A 27415-nucleotide genomic window follows, 5' to 3' on the forward strand; every position below is an offset into this window, starting at 1 on the left:
TAATAAGCTGAAAAATGAGCTTACGTACAATGATTAGGTATTGGAGGAATACCTCCTGGTCTGGTATATACAAGCTTTGAGGCCGTATAACATGAAGCTGATGGATTGGGATGTTGCCTGCTCTGTGAAAAATGTATTGCATTAATGAAAATATTGGTATTCAAATTAAGACCAATCTTTACCTGTTCTATGCAGCACACGAAATGTTTACAAAGCTTCTTAAAACACTTCTTAACGAAACACTTCAAACATTTCTTAACGAAATGTTTACCGATCTTTTTTAGTCTGCTGTGTGGTTCACCCATACAGCAACCATAATTCCTGCATTAAAATAAGTTTGAGGAAAAATATGAAATACACTGCTAACATAATAAAAAGATTCTTAAAAAGTTTATTGAAGGGTGAATAATTACAAGCATAATCATCCTATACCATGGCATAATTGCTGGGATACTTAGCCGGTTGCCTTTCTATCGGCCATCTCGTACTGCCATCTCGTACTGGCCACAAGGTGGCGCATGCTCGAGCCGCAGTATATAAGGTCGCCGCGGCCGTACTAAGTTATCAGTCACCGGCTAGGCGTTCTTCAAGGCGGACTTCATCCGGACATCCAGTTCGGCGCTCCCCTTTGGCTCCCTCTAGAATGGAGATTTCTGCCGGCCATCTCGTACCAGCCGGAAATTTCTGCCAGTCATCTCGTACCAGCCGGAAACTTCTGCCAGCCAACTCGTACCAGCCGGAAGATTATGGCAGCCACCTCGTACCAGCCGGTACTGTTCTCTACCGCCAGATGCCACCTCGTACCACCATCTCGTACTGGTACGAGATGGTTGAAAAAATGAGTACGAGAATTTTTGGGTACGAGATGTCCGGAACCCCCAATCCCTTCACTGTCATAATCTCTACATTTGATTGTGTATTAACGATTTGTTATCGTTCTTGGCCCAGTATCGATATGAGGCCTGTTAGCTCAGTTGGTTAGAGCGCCGTGCTAATAACGCGGAGGTCATGAGTTCGATCCTCTTACGGGCCAGTGCAATGGAGGAAAAGTCGTTGAGTGCAACAGATAGAGGAACAAGTTTAAGTTGTACAGGATTTCGTAACTTAGATTTAAAATAAAGAAACACGAAATCCCATATATAAGAGTCCCATGAAGAATCTGCTATGTAAAAACCTTAGGGAACAATACCAAAAATGATAGTGTGGCCGATTAGTCTATGGCTGTGGTTTTAGGCACCAGTCTCTTCGAAGGCAAGAGTTCGAATCCCTTCACTGTCATAATCTCTACATTTGATTGTGTATTAACGATTTTTTATCGTTCTTGGCAAAATATTGATATGAGGCCTGTTAGCTCAGTTGGTTAGAGCTCCGTGCTAATAACGCGGAGGTCATGAGTTCGATCCTCTTACGGGCCAGTGCAATGGAGGAAAATTCGTTGAGTACAACAGATAGAGGAACAAGTTTAAGTTGTACAGGATTTCGTAACCAACATTTAAAAAAAGAAACACGAATTCCCATCTAGAAGAGTCCCATGAAAAATCTGCTGTGTATAAACCTTAGGGAACAATACCAAAAATGATAGTGTGGCCGAGTGGTCTATGGCGCTGGTTTAAGGCACCAGTCTCTTCTGAGGCAAGGGTTTAAATCCCTTCACTGTCATAATCTCTACATTTGATTGTGTATTAACGATTTCTTATCGTTCTTGGCCGAGTATCGATATGATACCTGTTACCTCAGTTGGTTAGAGCGCTGTGCTAATAACGCGGAGGTCATGAGTTCGATCCTCTTACGGGTCAGTGGAATGGAGGAAAAGTCGTTGAGTGCAACAAATAGAGGAACAATTTTCAGTTGTACAGGATTTCGTAACCAACATTTAAAATAAAGAAACACGAAATCCCATATAGAAGAGTCCCATGAAGAATCTGCTATGTAAAAACATTAGGGCACGATACCAATAATGATAGTGTGGCCGAGTGGTCTATGGCGCTGGTTTTAGGCACCAGTCTCTTCGGAGGCAAGGGTTCGAATCCCTTCACTGTCATAATCACTACATTTGATTGTGTATTAACGATTTTTATCGTTCTTGGCCGAGTATCGATATCAGGCCTGTTAGCTCAGTTGGTTAGAGCGCCGTGCTAATAACGCGGAGGTCATGAGTTCGATCCTCTTACGGGCCAGTGCAATGGAGGAAAAGTCGTTGAGTGCAACAGATAGAGGGACAAGTTTAAGTTGTAAAGGATTTCGTAACCAACATTAAAAAAAAAGAAACACGAATTCCCATCTAGAAGAGTCCCATGAATAATCCATATATAATAAAACAGCAAGCTTTTGGGGGAGGAGCCTGTGTCTGTCACGGACATTTTTGGGGGAGGAGCCTGTGTCTGTGTCAACACAGGCTCCTCCCCCAAAATGGAACATGCCCAAACATGCCCATCACCACCAGATGTCGTCGCCGTGATGACGCAATCTTTGATGATACAGCATCACCACCAGATGTCTATAGCATCGCCGTGATAATCTTAAAGTAAAGTACTGGGCAGATTTCCCATGCTTAAATCTATTACGGGCAGATGATTAAGCTACAGAAAAGCGAATAGCAAAAGAGTTCGAATTTACGCTAGACAAAAGTTCCCCGGATTTGAACGGGGCTCAGGTTACTCGTCTGCTCTGTAAAAACCTTAGGGCACAATAACAACCATGATAGTGTGGCCGATTGGTCTATGGCGCTGGTTTTAGGCACCAGTCTCTTCGGAGGCAAGGGTTCGAATCCCTTCACTGTCATAATCTCTACATTTGATTGTGTATTAACGATGTTTTATCGTTCTTGGCCAAATATCGATATGAGGCCTGTTAGCTCAGTTGGTTAGATCGCCGTGCTAATAACGCGGAGGTCATGAGTTCGATCCTCTTACGGGCCAGTGCAATGGAGGAAAAGTCGTTGAGTGCAACAGATAGAGGAACAAGTTTAAGTTGTGAAGGATTTCGTAACCAATATTAAAAAAACGAAGCACGAATTCCCAACTAGATGAGTCCCATGACGAATCTGCTATGTCGATACCTTAGGGCACAATACCAATAATGATAGAGTGGCCGAGTGGTCTATGGCCAAAGTTTTAGGCACCAGTCTCTTCGGAGGCAAGGGTTCGAATCCCTTCACAGTCATAATCTCTACATTTGATGGTGTATTAACGATTTTCAATCGTTCTTGGGCAAGTATCGATGTGAGGCCTGTTAGCTCAGTTGGTTAGAGCGCTGTGCTAATAACGTGGAGGTCATAAGTTCGATCTTCTTACGGGGCAGTGTAATGGAGGAAAAGTCGTTGAGTGCAAAAGATAGAGTTACAAGTTTAAATTGTAAAGTATTTCGTAACTAACATTTAAAACAAACGAAGCACGAATTAACAACTAGATGAGTCCCATGACTAATCTGCTATGTCGATACCTTAGGGCACAATACCAATATTGATAGTGTTGACCTTCTTTGACAATCACACTTGACAATCATGTGGCGTGTATTGAATTAAAAACTGTTGATGGCCCTCTTGTATCTGTTCGCTCTACTTGAGACCGTCTGAGCCAGCTTTTATTTCATCGGCTACCTCAATCTTTGACTCCATTGGTTCCACTAACGTGGTATACGGAGTTGACTCAAATGCGCGAAACCCTGTATGGAACAGTATTACAACTGATATACAGTCCTGGTCTTTCTTGTCCATGCCATCCTTGTCAGACCACCCTTACATCTTGTTTGAAGTGAGATTGGTGAAACCAGCTCCACCTAGAGCTAAATGTTCAATTCCCCCTCTTCCGAAACTGTGCTTGATTAATCAGGAGCAAGTGCAAGCGAAGCAGTGGCAAGATCCACCTTGCCTTCCATCTATCTCTGAAATTGAAGAATTAGTTGATAAAATCTCCTTGTCAATCGCAAAGTGTGCTATGCTTTCTAAAATTCCTCGTGTTGCCCCAATCGTTTCATGTAATATGCCATGGTGGTCGGACGAGCTGCGCCTTTTGCGCAACTCGGCCAGGCATAGTTACAGATTACTTTCCAGATCCCATACCAACGAAAATAGTAATAATTACAAAAAAGCACGCTCCATTTATCAAAAAGCACTTCGCTCTGCAAAGAATAAGTCTTTTGCTAAATTTCGGACAGCAGAAACGAATACTGATACATTTAAAGCTTTATCGGATTTTACTAACAAAAAGAAAACTATCTCTCTCTTCCTGATACGATAATAATTAATGGTATCCCCACCTCTGACCCATCCAAAATTATAAACGGTTGTGCCGATCATTTCTTTCCTTCTCCAATGCAATCCAGCTGCTACCACAACGATATTGAAACTAACTGTAATGCCAAATTAGCTGAAGCCACGACTGACACAATTCCTCCAATAACGAACTGGGAGCTAGATGCTGCTATCTGCTCCTTAAATACTAAGTCAGCAGCCGGGTTTGATGGATTAACGACTGCTATGGTCGTGCATTGCCTGCCAGTAATTAAATCTCACTTGATGATAATTTTGAATGCATGCATTATGCTCAGTTTCTTCCCTGATAAATGGAAAATTTCTAAAGTCAATATAATCGGTAAACCAAACAAACAGAGCTACAGTGAGATTCAGAGTTTTAGGCCTATAAGTCTGGCCAGTTCTTTTTCTAAGATCCTGGAAAAAATCATTCTGGGTCGTCTTCAATGGCTGGCAAGATCTCAAGATTGGCTAAGCCCTGATCAGCATGGCTTCCGAAGCGGCAAATCCACTGAAACGGCTCAACATGTCCTCTCCGACTTAAGACAAGGCTGTGTCTGAAACTTTTTCATGTAACAGACAAAGCCATGTCTTAAGTTGTCCTTATTTTTATTACATTGCCTCCTTATATTTGTTATACATTTATTTTATCCCTTTTCAATTCACAGCATAAACGTCCAAACGTTTATATTCCCTTTCATAATTTTCTAAAAAATTTTCTGTTTCAATGGTATGGGTTACATAAAAAATTTCAGACACAGCCTTAAGTCGCAGAGCATATGTTGAGGGTTGTACATTTTGAGAATTTTTTTTCTTTTTATCTTAGCATTTCTTTAAAAAACTTAAACCTTAGCGTAAAGCAATTATCAAATTTACTTCAAGATTTGAAAAAAAACATTTTTTGAAAATTCTTCCCATTTTCATTGTTGGAGCTTGGATACGTTGCTTAAAAAGTCGGTAAATTTTTAATGTGTAGATATTCACACAAAGCCTCCGGCGGTAAATTTGCAGAGTAGAGGTTGTGTTATATTGACTCCGGCGGTAAATTTGCAGGATAGAGGATATTAACGTTTTGCCTCCGGCGGTAAATTAGTAGTAGAATTTTTCACGCATTGCTTCCGGCTGTTTTTTTTTCAATATGTATATTCTTTTATTTTACTGTTTAGTTTTGTTTAAAAAAAAATTTTTTGCGAAATTTTGACTTGTCTGAGTCATGGCTAACAAAAGCATCCGTAAAAAAAATTATCCTTAAAAAAAGTAAGGCTATCACTGGAAAAGAACCATGAATCTCTTTACAAAGCCAGTGCTAGAATCATTATGCTATTTCACTTAAAAATTTTATCATTTAAAATATATATACATTGTTTTGCGTCAACGCCGTGTTTTTTGCGTGAAAAATTTTCTATCACGATATATTGTCGGTACCGCTTCTTGGATGCACGTACCCATCCCCTGACACGCCGTTATTCCCGATAAGCAATGTAGGCGGGAGTGTGCTTGAACCACCGTACTTGACATCTTATAGCCAGAGCCATAGCCACTACACCGTCAGCTGCTGTGATGGTCTAACATTTGTTGATTCAATTGGCCTCCGGCGGTAAATTTGTAGGGTAGAGATGTTCACGCATTGTCTGACATAGGATATTCACGCACGATTTAATTAAACGGACGCGACAACGAATACGATTATGTGTCCCGTCAGGCGGGCTTGACTCTCATTCACCTGGCAGAATGAAAGGCGCCCCGCCTGACGTTGAGGTCTTTACCATCGACCAGGGGTCTTTCCAGTCGACGGCTCCTTATGAAAAGGAATAGGATCTCTAATTAGAAAAGTCAGTCAGATCCTTCGTCGGTCACCACTCTGGCAAGTAGCCGCACTTTAGAGTAAAAATGCACACTGACGTACGAACAAAACACAAATTTATTGCTGGAATTCATCATATTCATCAATTACAAATCCATCACGGTAATCAGGGTCTTCTGGCTCGTCGGAATCAGCGGATGAAGAAGAACACTCCTTGTTGGTTGGCTCATGGTCAGAAGCTTGGCCGTCTGATTCCTCCGAAGCGGAATAGACAGCTTCCACCTCGTCCAGCGGAGCCTCCACAGATGTGTAATTATCATCGTGATACTCGACAAAGCAATTTCTCTTCTTCCCGAGGCTCAAAAACACATTACATTGTTTGCACTTTGAGAATGGTCTTGATTCCAATTTTTTTGGTGTCGTTGCCTGGCACCACTCGCACCTGCCTCTCGCCTCCCCAAAGATGGGTAGATGGTTGCCCACACAAGTTAACCGAATGTCGTCCCTTACACTCAGTCGACTTTTCCGCCGCTTTGCTCCTGGTTCAGCGGAAGGGTGAATGGTTGGCATCATTCGCCCGGCTCGACCAGCTTTGGTTTTATTTTCGTTCAGGGCGTGGGACAAAAGACCCATCGTGACGTTCCGTTTGAACTCGAGAAACGGCATCTGAACTTCGTAAGTCTCCAGATAATTTTCCTCGACCTAAGTCAAGAAAAAAACGGAAATTATTGTGTGTTTAAAGTTTTAATTTCCTCCATCTGTGATCTCACCATATCATTGAAGCATATCCAGCTGTTCACCAGACATGTCTCCAAGAGAGAGTATAAGAGACGGTGCCACCATTTTTTGGCTTTACGGTCTCTCTCGTAGTAAGAACGCAGCTGGTTCGCCGTGTCTACACCGCCCATGTTATTGACGTAATCGTCAATAGCCTTTGGACAAGACTTGGATCGGAACGAACCATCACGCTGCTTTCTCCTGACCTTGACAATATCTGAGCCGTGATAGTTGGAAGCGACCCGAAACGCCTTAGTGTCTCTCCATACGAAGATTCCCTTTCGGCATGTTCCGGGCTCACCACCGAACTTGGCTGCAAATTCGTCCGGCCTTAGGTTCGACTCATTCTTCGTCATGATGGGCTGGTTGACCCGACTTGGAAGAATCGTTCCAACGGCGTTGACACCATTCTCGCGGAGCTTGTCCAAGAGGGCAATGCTCGTAAAGAACCGGTCAAAGGCCACTACGAAACCTTGATCTGTCAGGGGTTGACAAAGATCAACGACAACTCTCTCCACCGCCTCGTTATTACGAGATCTTTTTTGCTTTTCCCCAAAGCGAGCTCCTTGATAGATCTCAAACTTATAGGTATACCCACGATGGCAACAGCGGCTCCAAATTTTGAAACCAGACTTGATCGGTTTGTTCTTCATCGTCTGCCTCAGCATTGAGCGGCCTTTGTATTTGACCATAGACTCGTCGATGCTGTGACCCCTAGGAGGCTTTCTACACTCATGATAGCGTCCATTGAGTCTTTTGACCAGAGGACGGATCTTACGGATAGGATCCGGTCGCTCTGGATCCTGATCCGGGTCGTCAGAATTAGGGTCAACATCATCCCATGGGCTTGCGCAAGCTATGTGTTTAGAACTGAATTTGAATCGCTCGCGAGTCATGGCCTGTTGAATTATTCCGAGCACGAGACCAGTGTCTGGTTGCTGCTCCCAGAACATCGACAGCTCGTGCAGACGGTGATATCCGATCAAGAACTGTATGCCAAAGAAGGCTATAAGTTCGTGGTCTGTGACAAAACCTCCAGCAGGCAACCGCGGGCCGATTAACCTGCCTTCAGGCTTGCCACCCACTTTTCGAGACGGTGGCGTCTTCCTTGAATTCCAGAATTCAGCGATGTAGTCATTTGTTGCCTCCCGAAGAAGGTACAAAGTGTCCTCACCACCAAGCATCGACTTAAAAACTCCGAGGGGAGTCAAAAAACGACTGAATTGACTCAACACGGGGCCTGGTTCTTCTAGGGGTGCAAACTGAATTGCCCTTTCCTGGAACTGAGGCCTCGGTGAATCATCATCAGCCCGTGATTGTCTCCCAACGTCGCCCCAGACTTTGCATTCTTTCCAATTCCGGTTGACGGCTTTATGTTGGGCGACTTTTTTGGCATCGGCCTTCTTTTGCATGTTCAGCTTGGCCGAATCTGAGTTCATTTTTTTGGCCAGCCGGAACGGATGCGCTGTAAGAACGCGAGGCCCACGACACCTCAAAGTCGCGTTCGTGAGACCGACCTTTTTCCCTGTGTAGTGCCGTGTTACTTCACCATCGGGATCGGCCGTTTCAGAAGAAGACCCTGCACTAATTGGTCTTCGGGTCTGACTTCTGGTTCGTTTTGGTGGGGAGGAGCCACTCTTTGAACTGTCTTCACGTTCCTTTCTTTTTTTCGCTTTTTGAACTCTTTTGAGTCTTTGAAGCGTCGCCGGTGATAGATCCAATCGTTCAAGTTGAACTGTAACGTCTTTCGGGGTTAATGGCTCTACCACCGGCTCCTCTTCTTCTGTCCCAGCTTTTTGTTCATCATCCTCTGAGGCAGATGATTCATCCTCTATTTCCGGATCCTGATCAAGTTCCGGCCGCTGCGAAGCAACCAACTCCTGACCAGGCTCCTCATCCGGCTTCTCAACCGGCTCCTCGACCGGCTCCTCGACCGGCTCCTCGACCGGCTCCTCGACGGCAACCGCCTCCTCCTCCTGATCTTGAGCCTCCGGTACAGTATCAAAATCGATTACCAGCTCTTGATCTCCAGCTAAACGTTCTCTTTCTTCTTTCAGCTGCCTCCTTTTTAATACAGCTGCGGCGGCGGCTTTCTTGGCTGAATTTTTCACGGCTCTCGACTTGGTATATCTTGGGTCTCTCTTTTTATTTTTCGCCATTTTTAATCAATCTGAAAATACAGAATCGAAAAAAAGGCACGATTAGTCTTTGTGAATTCGGTAAAAGGATAACGAATTGCCTTACGTCCTAAGCCTTATACGACGGTCTTATTTTATCATGCAGGGGAAAAGCATGCACATGCAGGAGTTACCGGGGCTGATTCTGATCCAGCGCCTTTCACCGCCTTTCGGAGTTTCCTCACGAGACAGCAGTAATCAACGCACGGATAAGAAAGTACAAGAGGCTTTGTGTAAAATTTAATTACACGGGCACTAATAGCGCCTCGAAGACTTCAAAATCAATTCAAAAGAACCGTTGGACGGAAAGGAGCTCAGCTACAATGGAAATGAAACTACAACTAACGCTGAACCGGACAACTTCCCATTCTGCGTCTTCGTTCCATTTCCCAAAGCTCCCCGTCGATACCAAAGTTTTTGCGTCGAAGCTACTAAAGAAATTTCGCGCTTTCTTTTTCACCTCTTTCGCCTTCCCTTCGATATCTATCCAACCACCGGCTTCAAATTCACTTGAACCCTTTTTTTATTTGTATTTGAGGCATCGCGGACACTTAAGTCGCGCGGCACCCAGATAGGAATAAAAATAAATAAGGAGCGTCGGGCGGAAAGGAGCTCAGCTACGATGGAAATGAAACTACAACTAACGCCGAACCGGACAACTTCCCATTCTGCGTCTTCGTTCCATTTCCCAAAGCTCCCCGTCGATACCAAAGTTTTTGCGTCGAAGCTACTAAAGAAATTTCGCGCTTTCTTTTTCACCTCTTTCGCCTTCCCTTCGATATCTATCCAACCACCGGCTTCAAATTCACTTGAACCCTTTTTTTTATTTGTATTTGAGGCATCGCGGACACTTAAGTCGCGCGGCACCCAGATAGGAATAAAAATAAATAAGGAGCGTCGGGCGGAAAGGAGCTCAGCTACGATGGAAATGAAACTACAACTAACGCCGAACCGGACAACTTCCCATTCTGCGTCTTCGTTCCATTTCCCAAAGCTCCCCGTCGATACCAAAGTTTTTGCGTCGAAGCTACTAAAGAAATTTCGCGCTTTCCTTTTCGCCTCTTTCGCCTTCCCTTCGATATCTATCCAACCACCGGCTTCAAATTCATTTCATTCGATTACACGGACCGGAACGGAATAAAAATACCGCCTGGAAAAAAACTATTTAGAACTGACACTTCCCGTTCTGTTTTCGCTAATTCCCAGGGGAATTCATTACAACCACCCCTTCATTTTGCTTTCATCCGTGTTAACCAATATATTTCTGACATCTCTGAACTTTGAATTTCTGACATCTCTAACCGGCCAGTCTGCTCTGGCTTAATCGAAATTGCACCCGGCTCTAGGATAAATTAGGAGCCAATTCACGAGACATTCATCTCTACGCCACTTCCAAAAAACTCTTAGGACTTTATTTTTTATTGCCATGTTTATTCAAGGCTTCTATATTGGCCAAAAGGATCCAATTTTATTTGATTTCGACGGTCTCCTCATGCTGGGACATGCATGCACATTCAATAATACGGGGTTTGTTTCTCATCTTATCCAGCGCTTTTCACATCTGCCGCAGATTGCCGCACATTTGTGATCAACGCACAGAAAAGACAAGAAAAGAGGCATTGCTGACCACCCAACGGGCACTATAAATCCGGAAAGATTTCTGGTTGAATCAGGATCATTTCTAGGCGGCCAAAAACCCGGCAATCGGGCAAATGAATCGGAGTTACTCTTGTATTGGAAAGATTACTATGTTTTTAAGTTTCATCAGTATTCGAACAAAAAGTTCAGCAGGATGAATTGCTCCGTTCGTCTATTATTTTGTCTTCCACAAGCTCGCATTCATCCAAGTCCCGGCAACGACGTCACTACCCCGTCGTCGGGACTTGGCAAGGTTCGATTTTTCAAGACTCGGCGCCTGGCGCATTCGCCCGGTACTGCAATGGGCACGGGGACCAGCCCAAATAAACGTGTAAGGAGTTATCTGCCAAAACGCTTTCGTCTCTGATTCGAACCATTCACCGACCGCTTCGACCATATCCATCATTTAAAACCATTATGCGAACTGTGTACAGAAGTGGAATTCCACGATCTTGGACCGGTGAGTAGAACACGAAAGATGAAAACTACTAAGATTCGAATTGGTGATGAACTCTCCTCTTTTCGTCTCCAATCTTTCGCTTTGCTGTTCCATCGGTAATCAAGGAAGAATTAATAATACCATCACCATCAGGTATTCACTTCCTGATTAAGCAACCGACTTTCAGACTTCCTAGGGTAAAATTGCTTTCGCGGGTCGATACCCTCGTCTCTCTCATAATCTTTCGGTTCGGATTTATATCTTCCGGCCGTAAACAGGTGGGTACTATAAGACCGAGAAGCGATGCAACGGAATCGAAGCTGAATTCATTTGAAGCGGCGGGTAGGTTAAGGAGCTCTGGCCACAAGGAATGAAACTAGTAACCCCGAATCGGACACTTCTGATTCTTCGTTTTTGACCCATTCCAACAGAGCTCCCCATCCAAACACAACTTCGAATTCATTTCTTTCACCCGCCATGCTCTCGAACTCATATATGCCCGTGCGGAATCAAAATAAATCCAATTGATGGTCGGAAAGGAGCTCAGCTACGATGGAAATGAAACTACAACTAACGCCGAATCGGACAACTTCCCATTCTGCGTCTTCGTTCCATTTCCCAAAGCTCCCCGTCGATACCAAAGTTTTTGCGTCAAAGCTACTAAAGAAATTTCGCGCTAACTCTTCGCTTCTTTCGCCTTCCCTTCGATATCTATCCAACCATCGCTCGATCCCATTTCTTTCGAACGCGCCTGCCTGGCTGGTCAGCTCTACTTCTTTGTTTTTTTTTAATGAGGAACACAAATAAAACCTCACAATTTCTGACATCTCTAACCAGGGCGGTTCGTCCCCTTTTATCAAATATCTACTAAGCGCCGGCATCACCAATTCTGACTCCTGAAATGATCCTACTAACGAAATGAACCGGACACTTCCGAAAACCAGCACAACACTGGCGTTCTCCCGAATTTCAGATCATTCCAGTGCACGTTACACTAGGAGCTCACCACTGATCAATACTTGAAAAAGTGCCCAACCACCTGGTGGTTCAAATCTGGCCGGGCTTTTGATAAAATTGCAGCCGCCTGGAGGGACATATCTGGCGGAGACTTATATGTCCCGACAGTCCAGATCGAAGGTTCTCGTGTAGACTTCAATCAGAGCCGCCTGACGGGCCAGAAATGTCCCGTCACCGAAAACTCGGTAAAACACGAGAAATACTCGTTTTAATTTCTCCTCCTTTTTATCATTGAAAGACGGTAGGTCGATTAATTTTTCGTTGTAAGGCAATTCAATTCTGTAGGATGGATTTCGAGATATCAGCTTTGATAGGAATGAATTTAGCCGATTTGAAATCTCTCGTGTCTGAGGGCGAGGTCCCACCAGACCCTACTGAAAGCCGTCGAAAAAAAAACGTCCAGTCAGTCGAAAAAGGGTTAACTTAGCGCAATTAAGTTCATTGATAGCATTTACGAAACGAGGAGAACCAGCTAAAATAAATATTTTCAGCGAAAAATCGATAAGTCAAATATTTCGTGGTAGATCTAGCGCTATGTAAGCGCGCTTGTCGAACACCAACATGATTTAATTGAGATTAACGCACGCGCGATGCGCTAAATTCTCTGCAATACATTTCACATATAATTTACGAAAAGCTAAGCGCCACTTAACGCACATCGCATTTAAGTAAAATGAACGGGCGCACTTCTCGTAAATTTTGGCTTGAAATTAATGGCGCTAAATTTTGCGCATCTTGCAGACGCATACACATAGGCTACAAGAGCGCCTCTAATTTGATCTATTGGCCTGTATAGATATGTACAGTCACGCGCATGTCTATTTTTAGCGATTATTGCGGGCCGGTTCGCCATTTTAGCGCTAAGTACCGCCTGTCTACTGTTTTGGGCGGCTCGCTCTAAACAAATAATTAATTTAATAATATCGCGCTAGATCTATAGCGCTACTAAGCGCGCATTGCGCTAATTTTTTTCTTCTAAATAACTTACGCGCGATTAAAATAATTTTGTGCGCTACTTAACGCGCATCACACTAAACGAGCACCCTTCTCATAAATTTTCATATGAAATTTATCCCGCTAATATTTTAACCATAAAATTCACTTGCTGGCGACGACACGTACACAGATTAGTCCGATGATGGGTTTCACGACGGTCGATCTGTCCCGGTTGATCGGCTACCCGTCGTTGACGGCTTTTCTACCCGTCGTTCGGCAATTTTCGAGAAGTGCGCTTGTTGAATTTACTTAAATGCGATGTGCGTTAGCCTAAAGTAGCGCAGAATATTTAATTTAGCGCTTGCGCGTTTCGCTAATAAAATAATGGAAATAACCGCGCTAAATTTCGCTTATCGTGCACAAGTTTATCACAAGTAAATGACAAGCGCAATGCGAGCTTACATCGCGCTAGATTCAGTCTAGATCTAGCGCGAAATATTTGACTAATCTATATTTCGCGCTAAATATTTTGTTACCGGGATATCCGGGTTTCGTAAATTATATAATGAACTTGATAGCGCTACGTCTAGCACATCCCGCAAAAGTTAAGCACAAATAAATCATTAGCGCCATGAGCGCTTATAAAGATAGCCCTAATTCTTGCTCGAAATAATTGACTTCGTTATTTTTCGTGCAGCGAGCCGCCAAGAACGGGATGGGCGACGATTACGCTTAAATAACGGACGGGTGCGTGTGCTACTTGTCTGACCGCTGTCGCCACAATCGTTTTCCTTGTCTCGCCTGTTTAATAAATTTTAGTGCGATGCGCGTTAGGTAGCGCAATAACATATTTATTTAATTGCTTTCGCGTTTCGTAATAAACCTGACGAAATGAATTTTCCGTAAAGTATAGTTCATCCGGCATCGCGTGCTATAGTGAAGCGCAAGTAAATTATTAGTAGCCTACTATGCGTTTAAAAGTGTATGCTGTTATTTCCGCTTTGCCAGCAGCCTGAAATAGCGGACAGGCGACATAGCGCTAGATATAGCACGAATTATTTGACTTTTTAGCGCTAATGTCCGTTTCTGAGCGAAGAACCACCTGTCTATACTGTTTTAGGCGGCTCACTCCGCGCAAATAATTAATTCAAAAATATCGTGCTAGATCTAGCTCATAAGCGCGCATTGCACTAATGATCTGGATAACTTGCTTGCGATAAGCTAAATAGCGCACGATAAATATCATCATAAAATTTAAGAAACGAGCAAGTGCTAAAAATAATATTTTGCGCTAATCAACGCGCATCACACTTAATTTATTTAAACGGGTGCACTTCTCATAAATTATCGACTGAAATTAATCCAGCTCATATTTTACCCTTAAATTCCGTGCTGGCCAGACTAGTGAGACTACCGCTTGCTTGAAACGACACACATGTGGTTCATGTAGTCGCAAAGGGGCAGTACTGCAAGCCCGGAATTAAACGGCGAAATATTACCGCAAGTTAATCTTAATTAAATCATAAGCGTCATGCACGTTTATTAGCGAGAAATCTAGCGCGAAATATTTAACGTAATTATTTTCATGGAGCGAGCTTCTGAAACAGCGGACAGGCGACGCTTAGCGATAAAGTAACGTGTGATGCTCAAAATTTGGCGCAATTTATTTCAGCCGGAAATTTGCCAGAAGTGCGACAGTTCAATTTACCCTACTTGATTATGATGCGCGGTAAGCAGCGTTAAATATTTATTTCAGTGCTTGCGCGTTTCATAAATAATAGGATGAAATAAATTAGAATAAATTTAGCGCAACGTGCGCAAGTTAATCAAAAAAACATTAGCACAATTCGCGCTTACATAGCACTAGATCTAGCACGAATTAGCCTATTTGACTTCGTGATTTTTCGAGCTAAAGATTTATTATAGCGGTTTATCTTAGTTTCATAAATTATACTATATTAAACTTGATTGCGATTAATTTATCGCATCCCTCAAAAGTTAAGGAAAAATGTATCGTTATTAGCGCCATGCTCGCTTAGATAGCAATATAGATCTAGCGCGAAATATTTGACTTTGTTTTTTTTTTGTTCACTGAGCGGACGGGCGGCACTTAGCGCTAAAATAATGGATGACCGGATCCGTGATAAGCACTAAAATAACGGACAAGCGTTCGGTACTCGTCCGACAAGTCACCGCAATTGTTTTCCTTGTCGCGCCCATTTAATAATATTTGATACGATGCGCGTTTATTAGCGCAAACTATTTATTTCAGCGCTTGTGCGTTTCGTAAATTTTACGAATTTAGCGCTTCGTTCTCAAGCTAAGTACAAATAAATTATTAGAGCAATAGGGTCTTTGCATGAAATTCGATTTGTTTTTAACATACTTCATGAGAATCAGTTTTTCACGCTGATTCTCATGGTATTTTTCTTTTTTTATGATATGTAGCGCTAAATATTTATTTTAGCGCTTATATCGCTCTTTTATAATATGATGGAATTAATTGCGCGTAATTTAGATCATCGCGCGAAAGATAATTTCAATTTATTTTTTAGCGCCATGCGCGCTTAATATATAGCGCTAGATCTAAAACGAATATATATATCTAAAACAACTTTCAGCATTCATAAATTTTCTCATAAATAAAATATATCTAAAATAAATCTGGCTGGATATAAAATATATCGCACATATGTAATCTTCGCGTTTACCTTTCGCTTATTAGCGCTATATATAGTATAGTCCCTTGTCTATAAAGCGCAAAGGGCTAAAATGGGGAGGAGTTTGTTTGTGTATCTGTCTGTTTGTTTGTCTGTAGGTGTGAGCGCACGCTGTAATTGGTCGAGCTTACCACCGGAGGCAATACGTCATCACATCTATCTTACAAGAGTACCGCCGGAGGCTATGCCGCTCTACCCTGCGAATTTACCGCCGGAGGCCGTGCGGGATTTCTCTACCCTACAAATTTACCACCGGAGGCCAAGCGTGAATATCCTATGTCAGGCAATGCGTGAACATCTCTACCCTACAAATTTACCGCCGGAGGCCAATGGAATCTAGCAAAGGTTATACAAATACAGCAGCTGACGGTGTATTGGCTATGGCTCTGGCTATAAGATGTCAAGTATGGTGGTTCAAGCCCACTCCCGCCTACATCGTTTATCGTGAATAATGGCGTGTCAGGGGATGGATACGTGCAGCCAAGGTGCAGTACCGACGATATATCGTGATAGAAAATTTTTCACGCAAAAAACACGGCGTTGACGCAAAACATTATATATTTTTTAATTTTAATCTGAAATAGCATAATGGTTCTAGCACTGGCTTTGAATTAAAGAGATTCATGGTTCAATTCCAGTGATAGCCTTACTTTTTATAAGGATACATTTTTTTTTACGGATGCTTTTGTTAGCCATGACTCAGACAAGTCAAAATTTCGCAAAAAAAAAATTTTAACACAAAACTAAACAGTAAAATTAAAGAATATACATATTGAAAAAAAAAACAGCCGGAAGCAATGCGTGAAAAATTCTACACTACTAATTTACCGCCGGAGGAAAAACGTTAATATCCTCTATCCTGCAAATTTACCGCCGGAGGCCATGTGTGAATAATTACACATTAAAAATTTACCGACTTTTTAAGCAACGTATCCAAGCTCCAACAATGAAAATGGGAAGAATTTTCAAAAAATGTTTTTTTCAAATTTTGAAGTAAACTTGATAATTTTTTTTACGCTAAGGTTTAAGTTTTTTAAAGAAATGCTAAGATAAAAAGAAAAAAAATTCTCAAAATGTACAACCCTCAACATATGCTCTGCGACTTAAGATAAGGCTGTGTCTGAAATTTTTTATGTAACCCATACCATTGAAACAGAAATTTTTTTAGAAAATTATGAAAAGGAATATAAACGTTTGGACGTTTTTGCTGTGAATTGAAAAGGGATAAAATAAATGTATAACAAATATAAGGAGGCAATGTAATAAAAATAAGGAAAACTTAAGACATGGCTTTGTCTGTTACATGAAAAAGTTTCAGACACAGCCTTGTCTTAAGTCGGAGAGGACATGTTGGAAACGGCCGCTCACTCTTTGGTGACCGGCATTGAAAATGGATTTTCCGCCAAGGAGGTCACAGCTTGTGCTTTATTGGACATAAAAAGCGCTTTTGACTCTGCCTGGCATCCTGCTATAATGAGTGCTCTTATCAACAAATCATGTCCAATTTACCTTATTAAAATCATTCGTGATTTCTTGACTGGCAGGAGAGCGATTCTTACGACGCATGGTACTTCTATCACCATACCGGTAAATCTGGGCTGCCCTCAGGGAGGTGTTTTGTCTCCGTTCCTTTGGATTGTGCTTATTGATGATATTCTTCGTTTATCTTTTCCATTTCCTTATAAGATCGGTGCTTTCGCCGATGAATTGACGACATCCTCTACTCACCTTTCACCTACTCAGGCAGTTTCTAATCTGCAGATTGTGTGTGGTACAGTCAATCAAAAATTACGTGATATCAAACTTCTTTACATCTTTTCCAAACAACGTACTAAATTACCTAAACTCACACTGACTGTAAACGGCAACCAAATCCATCCCTCTGAGTCTGCAACCCTCCTTGGACTTGTCTTGGACCCTCAATTAAAATGGACTAGTCATATCAAGGCCAAATGCGCGTCAGCAAAGAGAGCTCTTTTTGCTGTAAATAATTGTATTAGAAACTCATGGGGCTCCGACCACAACAAATTGCGCTTCTTATACTCTTCTGCTGTTGAACCCATTTTAACATACGGCTGTGCGATTTGGGTCTCAGCTCTCAATCGTAAATCTATAGTCAAAGAGTTGAGGTCATTTCAAAGGACAGTGGGGCTGCTGTTAACAAGATCTTTTAAAACTGCGTCCACTGAGTCGATAATTTTACTAGCTAATATTACGCCAATTGATCACGTCATAATCCGCATCGCTGCATGTCGTTTACTGTCAAACAGACATGATCCTTTTACTCCTTCCTCTTTTAAATTCTTGAATACTTCAATACCTGATATAGTCACCAAAGAGAAATCTGAAAAAATCCGAATCTCCCTTTTCCGGGTCTCTCCCACCATGGAAATTTTGTTTTAATATTTTACTGCTCCCAAAACACATAGTTGTCCCACTGCTGCCATCAGATAAATCAGTAAATGTCTACTATGTAAGCACTCATTCACCAGTCCAAACAGTCACAGAAATAGTAGTCACTAATCACACCGGTGTAATCTCCTCACACAGCTTCTCTTTTAAATCCAACAAATCAAAACTAACTAACTTCAGGTTAGCATTCAAAAAAGTACTTGGTATCGCCCTCTCACTCTCACTATCACACTGTCATTCAAAGATTGATATTTTCGTTCAGTCTAGTAGTGATTTCTTCTTTGCTAGACCATCTAGCAGGCATGATTCCCTTGTTGCTGAAAATTTTACTATTCTGACTTCTATTCGAGGCCGAATAAATCTTTATTTCGGCGTCAATAGCGCGAACGCTGGGTATGAAGCTGCTAGAGAGGTGTCCACCAGGAACTCTCCTCTAGTGATGGTGAACTTTCCACCATCGAAATTTGCAAACAAAAGGGAAATTGCTTACTTATCTCTGTATGGGAATCTGAATGGAGTAGTACTAAAAAAGGCGAAACAACTCGGAATTTTTTTCCTAACGTTAAAGCAGCTGCTATCCTTAAGACTAAAAAATCGAACAATAAGATCGCTCAAATTCTGACAGGCCACTGCTTACTAAATGCCCACCAGCACAGATTTGGATTAGTTAAGGATCCTTCTTGCAGTTGTGGTGATCCTATTGAGTCAATACCCCATTTACTTTTCTTCTGCCCAACCTATAACATCATTAGAAAAGAGTTTAAAGACATCTCGCTGGAGGCGTGTAAGACCTGGCCACCTGAGTTGTCTATGATACCACAATCCGATATAATGTGGAGAGCCATAAAAAATTCCATATTCAAATCCAAACGTTTAGACCCAAATGTCCAATTAAGAAAGTAAAATTTTCGGGGTGTATGGGGACTGCGGGAACCAACCACCTCTCCCATCCATGGCTATGCCGGTGGCCCCCTCGTGGGGCCTTGAAGGTCCAACCATACCGGATAAGCTTCAAGAAGGATGAGAGGCTAGCTGGCTCTTTTTGCCCGAACCGACACCAGAGTATTCTCGTCCAACAGGCCCAGCTTCCCAATAAATTTTCAATGTTGTATATCTTTCTTGTACAGTCCTATTTGTCTATATCACTATATCATGTATTCACGTATCAAAAATTGTATTGAGATTCTTATTATCCTTAAATGAATACACGGCAGCAACACTCCGCTCTAGGGGTATGCGCCATCAACAAAAAAAAAACAAAAAACAAAAAATATTGTGGCCGAGTGGTCTATGGCGCTGGGTTTAGGCACCAGTCTCTTCGGACTCCGAAGAGACTGGTTCGGAGGCAAGGGTTCGGAGGCAAGGGTTCGAATCCCTTCACTGTCATAATCTCTACATTTGATTGTGTATTAACGTTTTTTTATCGTTCTTGGTCGAGTAGCGATATGAGTCCTGTTAGCTCAGTTAGTTAGAGCGCCGTGCTAATAACGCGGAGGTCATGAGTTCGATCATCTTACGGGTCAGTGTAATGGAGGAAAAGTCGTTGAGTGCAACAGATAGAGGAACAAGTATAAGTTGTACGGAATTTCGTAACCAACATTAAAAAAAACGAAGCATGAATTCCCAACTAGAAAAGTCCCATGAAGAATCTGCTACTTCGACACCATAGGGCACAATACCAACAATGATAGCGTGGACGAGTTTTCTATCAATAATCAATTGTTAGCCTGTTAGCTCAGTTGGTTAGAGCACCTTGCTAAAACGCGGAGGTCATGAGTTCTTACCTCTTACGGGCCAGTCTAATGGTGGAAAAGACGTTGAGTGCAACAGATAGAGGAAAAAGTTTAAGTTCTACAGGATTTCTTAATCAATATTTAATAAAAACGAAAAACGAAATCTCAACTAGAAGAGTCCCATGAAGAATCTGCTATTTCGAAAACTTAGGGCACAAAACCAACAATGATAGTGTGGGCGAGTGGTCTATGGCGAAGGTTTTAGGCACCAGTCTCTTCGGAGGCAAGGGTTCGTATCCCTTCACTGTCATAATCTCTACATTTGATTGTGTATAAACGATTTGTTATCGTTCTTGGCCGAATACCGACGTGAGGCCTGTTAGCTCAGTTGGTTAGATCGCCGTGCTAATAACGCGGAGGTCATGAGTTCGATCATCTTACGGGCCAATGCAATGGAGGAAAAATCGAAGAGGAGCAAGTTTAAGTTGTACAGGATTTCGTAACCAAAATTTAAAAAAAAAACGAAACACGAATTCCCAACTAGAAGAGTCCCATGAAGAATCTGCTATGTCGAAACCTTAGAGCCCAATACCAACTATGATAGTGTTGCCGAGTGGTCTATGGCTCTGGTTTTAGGCACCAGTCTCTTCGGAGGCAAGGGTTCGAATCCCTTAACAGTCATAATCTCTACATTTGATTGTGCATTAACGATTTTTATGATTCTTGGCTGAATAGCCTATCGATGTGAGGCCTGTTAGCTCAGTTGGTTAGAGCGCCGTGCTAATAACGCGGAGGTCATGAGATCAATCTTCTTCCGGGCCAGTGTAATGGAGCCTTAACCAATCGGTCATCTTGACATTGTTATGATTTATGATTATGATTTTCTGTTCAATTTTCAAGGATCATGGAAAGTTTAATTGGTGCCACAACCCGAATGGCCGTCAGAAAATACCGCTGGGAAGACAAAAGCCGGTTTCTACCAGTAGAAGAAAAAGAAAGATTATGCCCTATCGTTTTGCAAGTACTTGTTTGATCACTGGGTATTTACACTTTTCACGAGATATTCGTAAGATTGTGGAATGTAGTTTCATTCTGTTGGCAGACATGACAATGATCTTTTTTTTTTTTTAAATGAAAGCGATTATAGTATGGAGTTTCGGAGGATTGAACTCCGGGCTTTTCGCATGCAAAGCGAACACTGTACCACTGATTAACAACCCCTTGATAATCGAGACTACCAGTATGTTCCTGATACTTGCCTTTTAACACTCGTTATTTGCAAAACCTTGGAGTTGCCGAGGATACCAGTAGAAGAAAAAGAAGGATAAGAAAGATTATGCTCTATCGTTTTGAAAGTACTTGTTTGATCACTGGGTATTTACACTTTTCACGATATATTCGTAAGAATGTGGAATGTAGTTTCATTCTGTTGGCAGACATGACAATGATCTTTTTTTTTTAAATGAAAGCGATTATTGTATGGAGTTGCGGAGGATTGAACTCCGGGCTTTTCGCATACAAAGCGAACACTGTACCACTGATTTACAACCCCATGATATTCGAGACTACCAGTATGTTCCTGATACTTGCCTTTTAACACTCGTTATTTGCAAAACCTTGGAGTTGCCGAGGATACCAGTAGAAGAAAAAGAAGGATAAGAAAGATTATGCTCTATCGTTTTGAAAGTACTTGTTTGATCACTGGGTATTTACACTTTTCACGATATATTCGTAAGAATAAGGAATGTAGTTTCAATCTGTTGGCAGACCTAAAAATGGTCTGCTTTTCAAAATAAAGTGATTATAGTATGGAGCTGTGGAGGATTAAACTCCGGGCTTTTCGCATGCAAAGCGAACACTCTACCACTGAGTTACAACACCTTGTAATCGAGACTACCAGTATCTTTCTGATACTTGCTTTTTACCACTCGATTATTTGCACTACCTTGGAGCATCTTACGTCTGGCGCCTTAACCACTCGGCCATCTTGACATTGTTAACGCAATGACTACTTATATTGTAATTTGGCGATAACTAGGTCTATTGAGAAGAGCACACAATTGTAACTATGACAGGGCAAAATATCAATAATTAATGGCAATTATATGCTGTTCTGTTCAATTTTCGAGGATCATGGCAGGTTTAATCGACAGTGCCACAACCGAAGGGCTGTCAGAAAATACCGCTGGGACGACAAAAGCCGGTTTCTACCAGGGGTTCGTTAAGTGACCACTTTTTTTTCATTATTTTTATAGTTTTATGATGTTGCCAGATTACATAAAATAAAAATGTAACTCTGTGTTGCAGACGGTAACTAATACATGACTAACGTTTGTTTTTAAACGTGAATTCAAGTCAAATGGATTGTATTCAAGAAGTTTCAGTTCTATTTAATCAATTAATGTTATTTGTCCAAGTTGCTGACGAGGATGACAATAATATTATTGAGACTGTAATTTTAAGAAGACAAGACATTCTTAGGCAGTTATTACAGCGCCAGCGTTTGATCTTACATCGAATTCACGCAAACAGAACTATTTATTACACCGCATATGTAGGGACGTGGTTTGCAACGTACCCAGAAATTCCATTCAAACGAGATTTTCGCTTTACAAAAAGAACGTTCCAGGTATGAAATATATGTCAACACAATTTTCTGTGTACATTCCATTTCTTTGTTTTGTAGCTTCTAGTGAAGCTTGTCAGTCCGCAAATATTAACTGACTATGTGTATACTGGCCTGCCTGTAACGGATAAGCTAATGATTTTGATCTGGTCTTTAGCAAACCGTGAAGCCTACCGTGTTTTGTCAAGTCGGTTTGGGATGAATCAAGGGACGGTAAACTATGTGGTTATGAAAACCATGAAGGTTATTTATAATATGGCTGACCGCTTCATAGTATGGCCGAGAGAAGAAAGATACTTAGAGCTCTCAGAAAATTTTCAAATTGTAGACAGTCTAGGTACTTTTTTTAACGATAGAAATCATTTTTGTTTGTCACTGAATAGCATTTTTTGTTTAGGGGCTATCGATGCCACAGAATTTGAAATACGACAACCACTAAACCAGCTGCCATCTTATACTAGCAGAAAATGCAAAACAACTATTAAGCTTCAAATAGTATCTACTCATGATTTGGAAATAATTGGCGCTGCGGTTGGATTTCCGGGAAGTATAGGCGATGCAAGAGTTTTGCGTCTCAGTCCCCTCTCTAGAGCATTAGGTGCTAAACTTGTACGATCCAACTATCATTTTCTCGGAGAAACAGCTTATCCACTTCGGCAACATCTGCTCGTTCCTTTTCGCAATAACCGCGAACTAGAAGATCATGAAATGGCCTTCAATCGAGCTCATAAGAGGGACCGACAGGTTGTGGAAAGAGCATTTGGCCTATTAAAAATGAAGTGGCGAAGATTAAAGTTCCTGGATTACTTCCGAATGCGGTATGCACAACGTACGTTATTGGTTTGTTGTTGTTTCCATAATTTCGGTTTGCGCCATGACAACTGGCTTGACGATGCCCCAGACGTTGAATTGGATGACGAAGAGGATCCTGATTACGAGTTAGACGAAGAGAAAGAGACCGAAGAGGGTCTACAAAAAAGACAGTTTATTGCAGAACAATTCATCGTTTAATTTCCTTTAGATTGTTGAAAATATGACGCAACACCTCGAACAACAAATACAATTTCAAATAATTTTTGAAAGAGCTTTCGTATTTGCCTATTCATTTCATTTTGTTTGGTTTCAACACACGAATTTTTATGGTTTAATACATGGACATAAACAACATTGTGCTTGACACACAGAAACATAAACCGTTAGATCCCATGGTAACAAAAAAAGATTTATTTACTGCTGCACAATGAGATCAGGTACAAGTTGAAGATACAACCGAAATAAAACAATGGTTAATTCTTTGGAAATGTGGATTACAAAAGGAAACGGGGTGGTAGTGCACTCTGGCAAGTTTTGAGGTTCATTCGTTCACAATTCATCTTCTCCAATGTGTTCTGCCATTAGTCGACCTCTTCTGACTGATGTATTACGCTCATCTAAAGAAAAATATTAAAGATAAAAAGAGTTATATATAATTAGAGACCAATTTTCTCTCTTACTTCTGAAGAAACAACGCCTTGGATATTTTGGAATTGGTTTACATCCCATTAGCTAGTTTCTCGAAGGCCTTCGACGCTGATACGATAGCCTCAGTTTTCGTTAAACTAGCAGCATTACTGGCTCTTATTTCCTTTAAGAATTCCTGGTCCATCGATGAACGGTCCATTTCAATTTCAATTAAACGGGATATTGATTCCGGATGGGTAATCCTAGCGTGCCTGGCTCTGGACTTCTTGGGTGGCGGAGGAGTAGACGGATTGGAGTCATCATCCCGAATTTTAGAGGAGTCAGCGCCTACGCCATGCACGTGTTTGAGCGTTGAGGCATCCGACAATCCTAGAAGTTCATTCATCTTAGAGAAAAACGGCCACTGAACCCTTCGGCCCTTTTCACCGTCGAAATTCTGATCATTTAGCTCGTTGAATCTTATCTTCATTGCTGCAAATTTAACACTGCATCTTTCAGCTGTAGTCTTCACTCCTCTCTTTTCCATTTCTTTATTGACCTAAAAGGCATTGAAAAATGGTGTTCAATTTAGTTTAACCAATTTCATATTTCAATTGACAAAAACTAATAACAATGTCCATAAGAAAAGGAAGGAAGGAAAGAGGGAGTAGGGAGGAAGGAAAGACTGAAGTAAGGAAGAAATATGAAAGTTTAAGAAGAGAGAGCAATACTTTTGAAGTATGTCACCTTTTCCCACCAAGTGGCTGTTCTTTCCATCTTCTTGGAGAAACGAGGCTCATAAATTGCATAACATTCTAGTAAGGTACTGACTTCATCAAAAGTCCATCGCTGAACCCCAGCACCAGCAGTACCAGCAACAGCTGCTGCACCTGAATTTGATTGACCTGCTTAGTGTGCAATACAAAGATTGCGATGAAAAATGTAAATGATAGCATATGGGAATAAAGCAAACACAAAGAAGATAAATGAATATAATTGTACCATTGATCTCTTCGTTGACAGGGGCCTCAGTCCTTATAGTAATCGGTACTAAATTGTTTCTTGGCATTGCACTCCTTTTCTTGTCGATATGATTGTTGGCTTGGGCAGCTTTTGGCATTGGTGAGAGAGCACGATTACTTCCAGAAGTTGATGGGACTAATTTCAGCTTAGTGGCTTCTCCTTCCCTAACTGAAATACACATCGAAATTAGCACCAATACTAAAAACAAAACTAATAAAAATAAAATACTTATTTCAAAACTGAGAAATTTGGGATCATTTTCTGCAATCTTAGCTTGCACCTTTTTAACAAATTCCAACCTTAACGTGGCATCTGAAAACAATGCATGCATAACGTGTACTTTACAATTTTTGAAATAAAACGATGTTACAAAAGACTAAATTTACCTTGTTTGATGCGAGTTTCGAATTCCTTGCTGTTAATTGGAACCCGAAAAAGTTGGCCAATATTCTACATAAAAAAGGATATAATTTAAATTTTGTTCTTGGGTGTAAAGATTCGCCTTTTTTTGTCAACCGTAAAGATACGACAAAACGTCAAGTGGTTGTCAAATCTATATAGTCAATTTTTAAATGCAACATTGCCACAATAGCTTTAAGATTTTCAATTCGCTTTAACATCTTTTCATAAAAATTCGACGAAGCTAAAAAGCTTGTCATTTTCCAGAGTAAAAACAGGCTTTTTATTGGTGATAGGGCAAAGTCACGTGAGGTTCGGCAACACCGATTGGCTTAAAAAAAAAGTGGTCACTTAACGAACAAAAGAACGATAAGAAAGATTATGCCCTATCGTTTTGCAAGTACTTGTTTGATCACTGGGTATTTACACTTTTCACGAGATATTCGTAAGAATGTGGAATATAGTTTCATTGCACTCAACCATTCCGTCAACCTCAACGGTGTTGACACAGTGTATTAGCTCCTTCAAAGAAAACACAAATCAGTCCCTCTAGCGGCAACGCTGAGAGTTGCCCCTCTCCCTAACGGCCTATCCTCAGACCAGTTTAAGCTCTTGGTGCATACGGTCATGCCTAGCTCTACCTCTCGTTCTCGTTCTCTTGACATCGATATCCGTCGATATCGAGGCAATCCTCGTGCTTCTTTGGATTCTCGCGTTGAGAATGTGGTTCTTCCACCAGATAATATCAGTGTCGTGACTCGTTCAGTGGTTTCTTTGTCGCCAGCTCGAGATAGCCGTTCACGTGGCCCATCTCGAAGCCGGTCGCGTGGTGATCATTCTCGAAGCCGGTCGCGTGGTCCATCTCGTGGCCGATCGCGTGATCCATCTCGTGGCCGATCGCGTGAGCCTTCTAGCTCGGTTTCTTCACGAAGTTCCAGATCTTCACGGCGTAATCGACGATCGCGTTCCAGATCTTCTAGACGCAGCTACCGTTCACCTGCCAGTGAGGCACGACGGAATGATCGTTCACGGTCCCCGATTCGCAGGCGTCACAGATTCCCCAGTAGTGATCGCATTAGGGCTCCTCGTCAGTCTCTTGCTTCAGATACGGCTACTGTGCTTTCCCGTGAAAAAGTCCGTTCTCTTCGCTCGTGGATGTTAAACGGGCTGTCTCCTGCCGAAGCTAAGGCTCTTCGCGAAATTTTCAACCCGTCGTACGAAGGTTCGTTCACGCTTCAATGCCCTATTTTAGACGAATCTATGGGTCGTACATTGAAGAGGTTGAAAGGTTCTTCTGGCTCTGTGATCGACTTCGTCGAGAAGACTTGGCTTTCGACCCACTACAAAATTATGGACATTGCTCGTCCCTTAATTCAACTATGGAGCTCATTGCCGCCGAACGATCCTCATCTACAACATGTCGAATCAGCCCTTCGTTTGTGGGGAGTAGCCTTTCGTGACGTCACTATGAACCGGCGAAAAAATATTCTCCGCCAGACGGCTCCTGATTTCCTCAACCTCTTGTCTGATCCGACAATGTTTTCAAACCGTGAAATGTCACGTTTATTTGGAGTCCATTTTCTCAATGCTATGGCCAAGGAAGCTGATGAGGAGAATAAAATAGCCAAAGTCGGGCGCAATGCCGGTCATCCTCAATCGTCTAGACGTCCTTTCAATAAATTCTCTCGCAATGGCGGAGCAGCTACTCCGAAATCGTCTGCTGGGCCTTCATCCGGGAGTCATCGCGGAACTGGAAGCAATTCTCAACGCGCGTCTGGGTCAGTATACTCCGCTTTTTCCGCTATTGTAAGTTGCCCTTATCCACCGGTAGGTGGCCGCTTGTCGCAGTTTGCCCACGTGTGGCGCTCTATTTCTTCGGACCCTTTTATTTTGAATATGGTTTCTATGGGAGTCTCGCTAGATTTTTTGTCGCTTCCATCTCAATCCAATTTCCCCACAAATTGCAAAATGTCCTCGGAGATGGAGCGTGCCTGTGACGTAGAAATTTCGGAATTAATTGTT

At 41.9% G+C, this 27415-nt stretch overlaps 2 protein-coding genes and 3 non-coding genes across 6 annotated transcripts; 3 read left to right on the forward strand and 2 right to left on the reverse strand.

Annotated features, from left to right (window-relative positions):
* The first annotated feature begins 959 nt into the window (after positions 1-959).
* Positions 960-1033, forward strand: Trnai-aau. The gene has a single exon. It is a non-coding gene; the product is annotated as a tRNA-Ile (tRNA).
* Positions 1034-1959: 926 nt separating this feature from the next.
* On the forward strand, positions 1960-2041 carry Trnal-uag. The gene has a single exon. It is a non-coding gene; the product is annotated as a tRNA-Leu (tRNA).
* A 62-nt stretch (positions 2042-2103) lies between these two features.
* Trnai-aau lies at positions 2104-2177 on the forward strand. The gene has a single exon. It is a non-coding gene; the product is annotated as a tRNA-Ile (tRNA).
* A 3978-nt stretch (positions 2178-6155) lies between these two features.
* On the reverse strand, positions 6156-9005 carry LOC124190245. Its single transcript, XM_046582841.1, has 2 exons — positions 6827-9005; positions 6156-6758 (listed from the first exon to the last, which is right to left on the reverse strand). The coding sequence occupies exons 1-2, from the start codon at positions 8990-8992 to the stop codon at positions 6174-6176; spliced, it is 2751 nt and encodes a 916-aa protein (XP_046438797.1). The 5' UTR covers positions 8993-9005; the 3' UTR covers positions 6156-6173.
* Positions 9006-23501: 14496 nt separating this feature from the next.
* LOC124189866 lies at positions 23502-25505 on the reverse strand. Of its 2 annotated transcripts, none has more exons than XM_046582346.1 (6): positions 25381-25505; positions 25223-25306; positions 24974-25162; positions 24719-24876; positions 24025-24530; positions 23502-23961 (listed from the first exon to the last, which is right to left on the reverse strand). In XM_046582346.1, the coding sequence occupies exons 3-5, from the start codon at positions 25089-25091 to the stop codon at positions 24063-24065; spliced, it is 744 nt and encodes a 247-aa protein (XP_046438302.1). In that variant the 5' UTR covers positions 25092-25162; positions 25223-25306; positions 25381-25505; the 3' UTR covers positions 23502-23961; positions 24025-24062. The 2 variants fall into 2 exon arrangements, with proteins under 2 accessions (XP_046438302.1, XP_046438301.1); XM_046582345.1 differs by having other exon boundaries at positions 24719-24879.
* Positions 25506-27415: the final 1910 nt, after the last annotated feature.

This window comes from Daphnia pulex, chromosome 3 (assembly GCF_021134715.1).
Source record: "Daphnia pulex isolate KAP4 chromosome 3, ASM2113471v1".
Taxonomy (NCBI): domain Eukaryota; kingdom Metazoa; phylum Arthropoda; class Branchiopoda; order Diplostraca; family Daphniidae; genus Daphnia; species Daphnia pulex.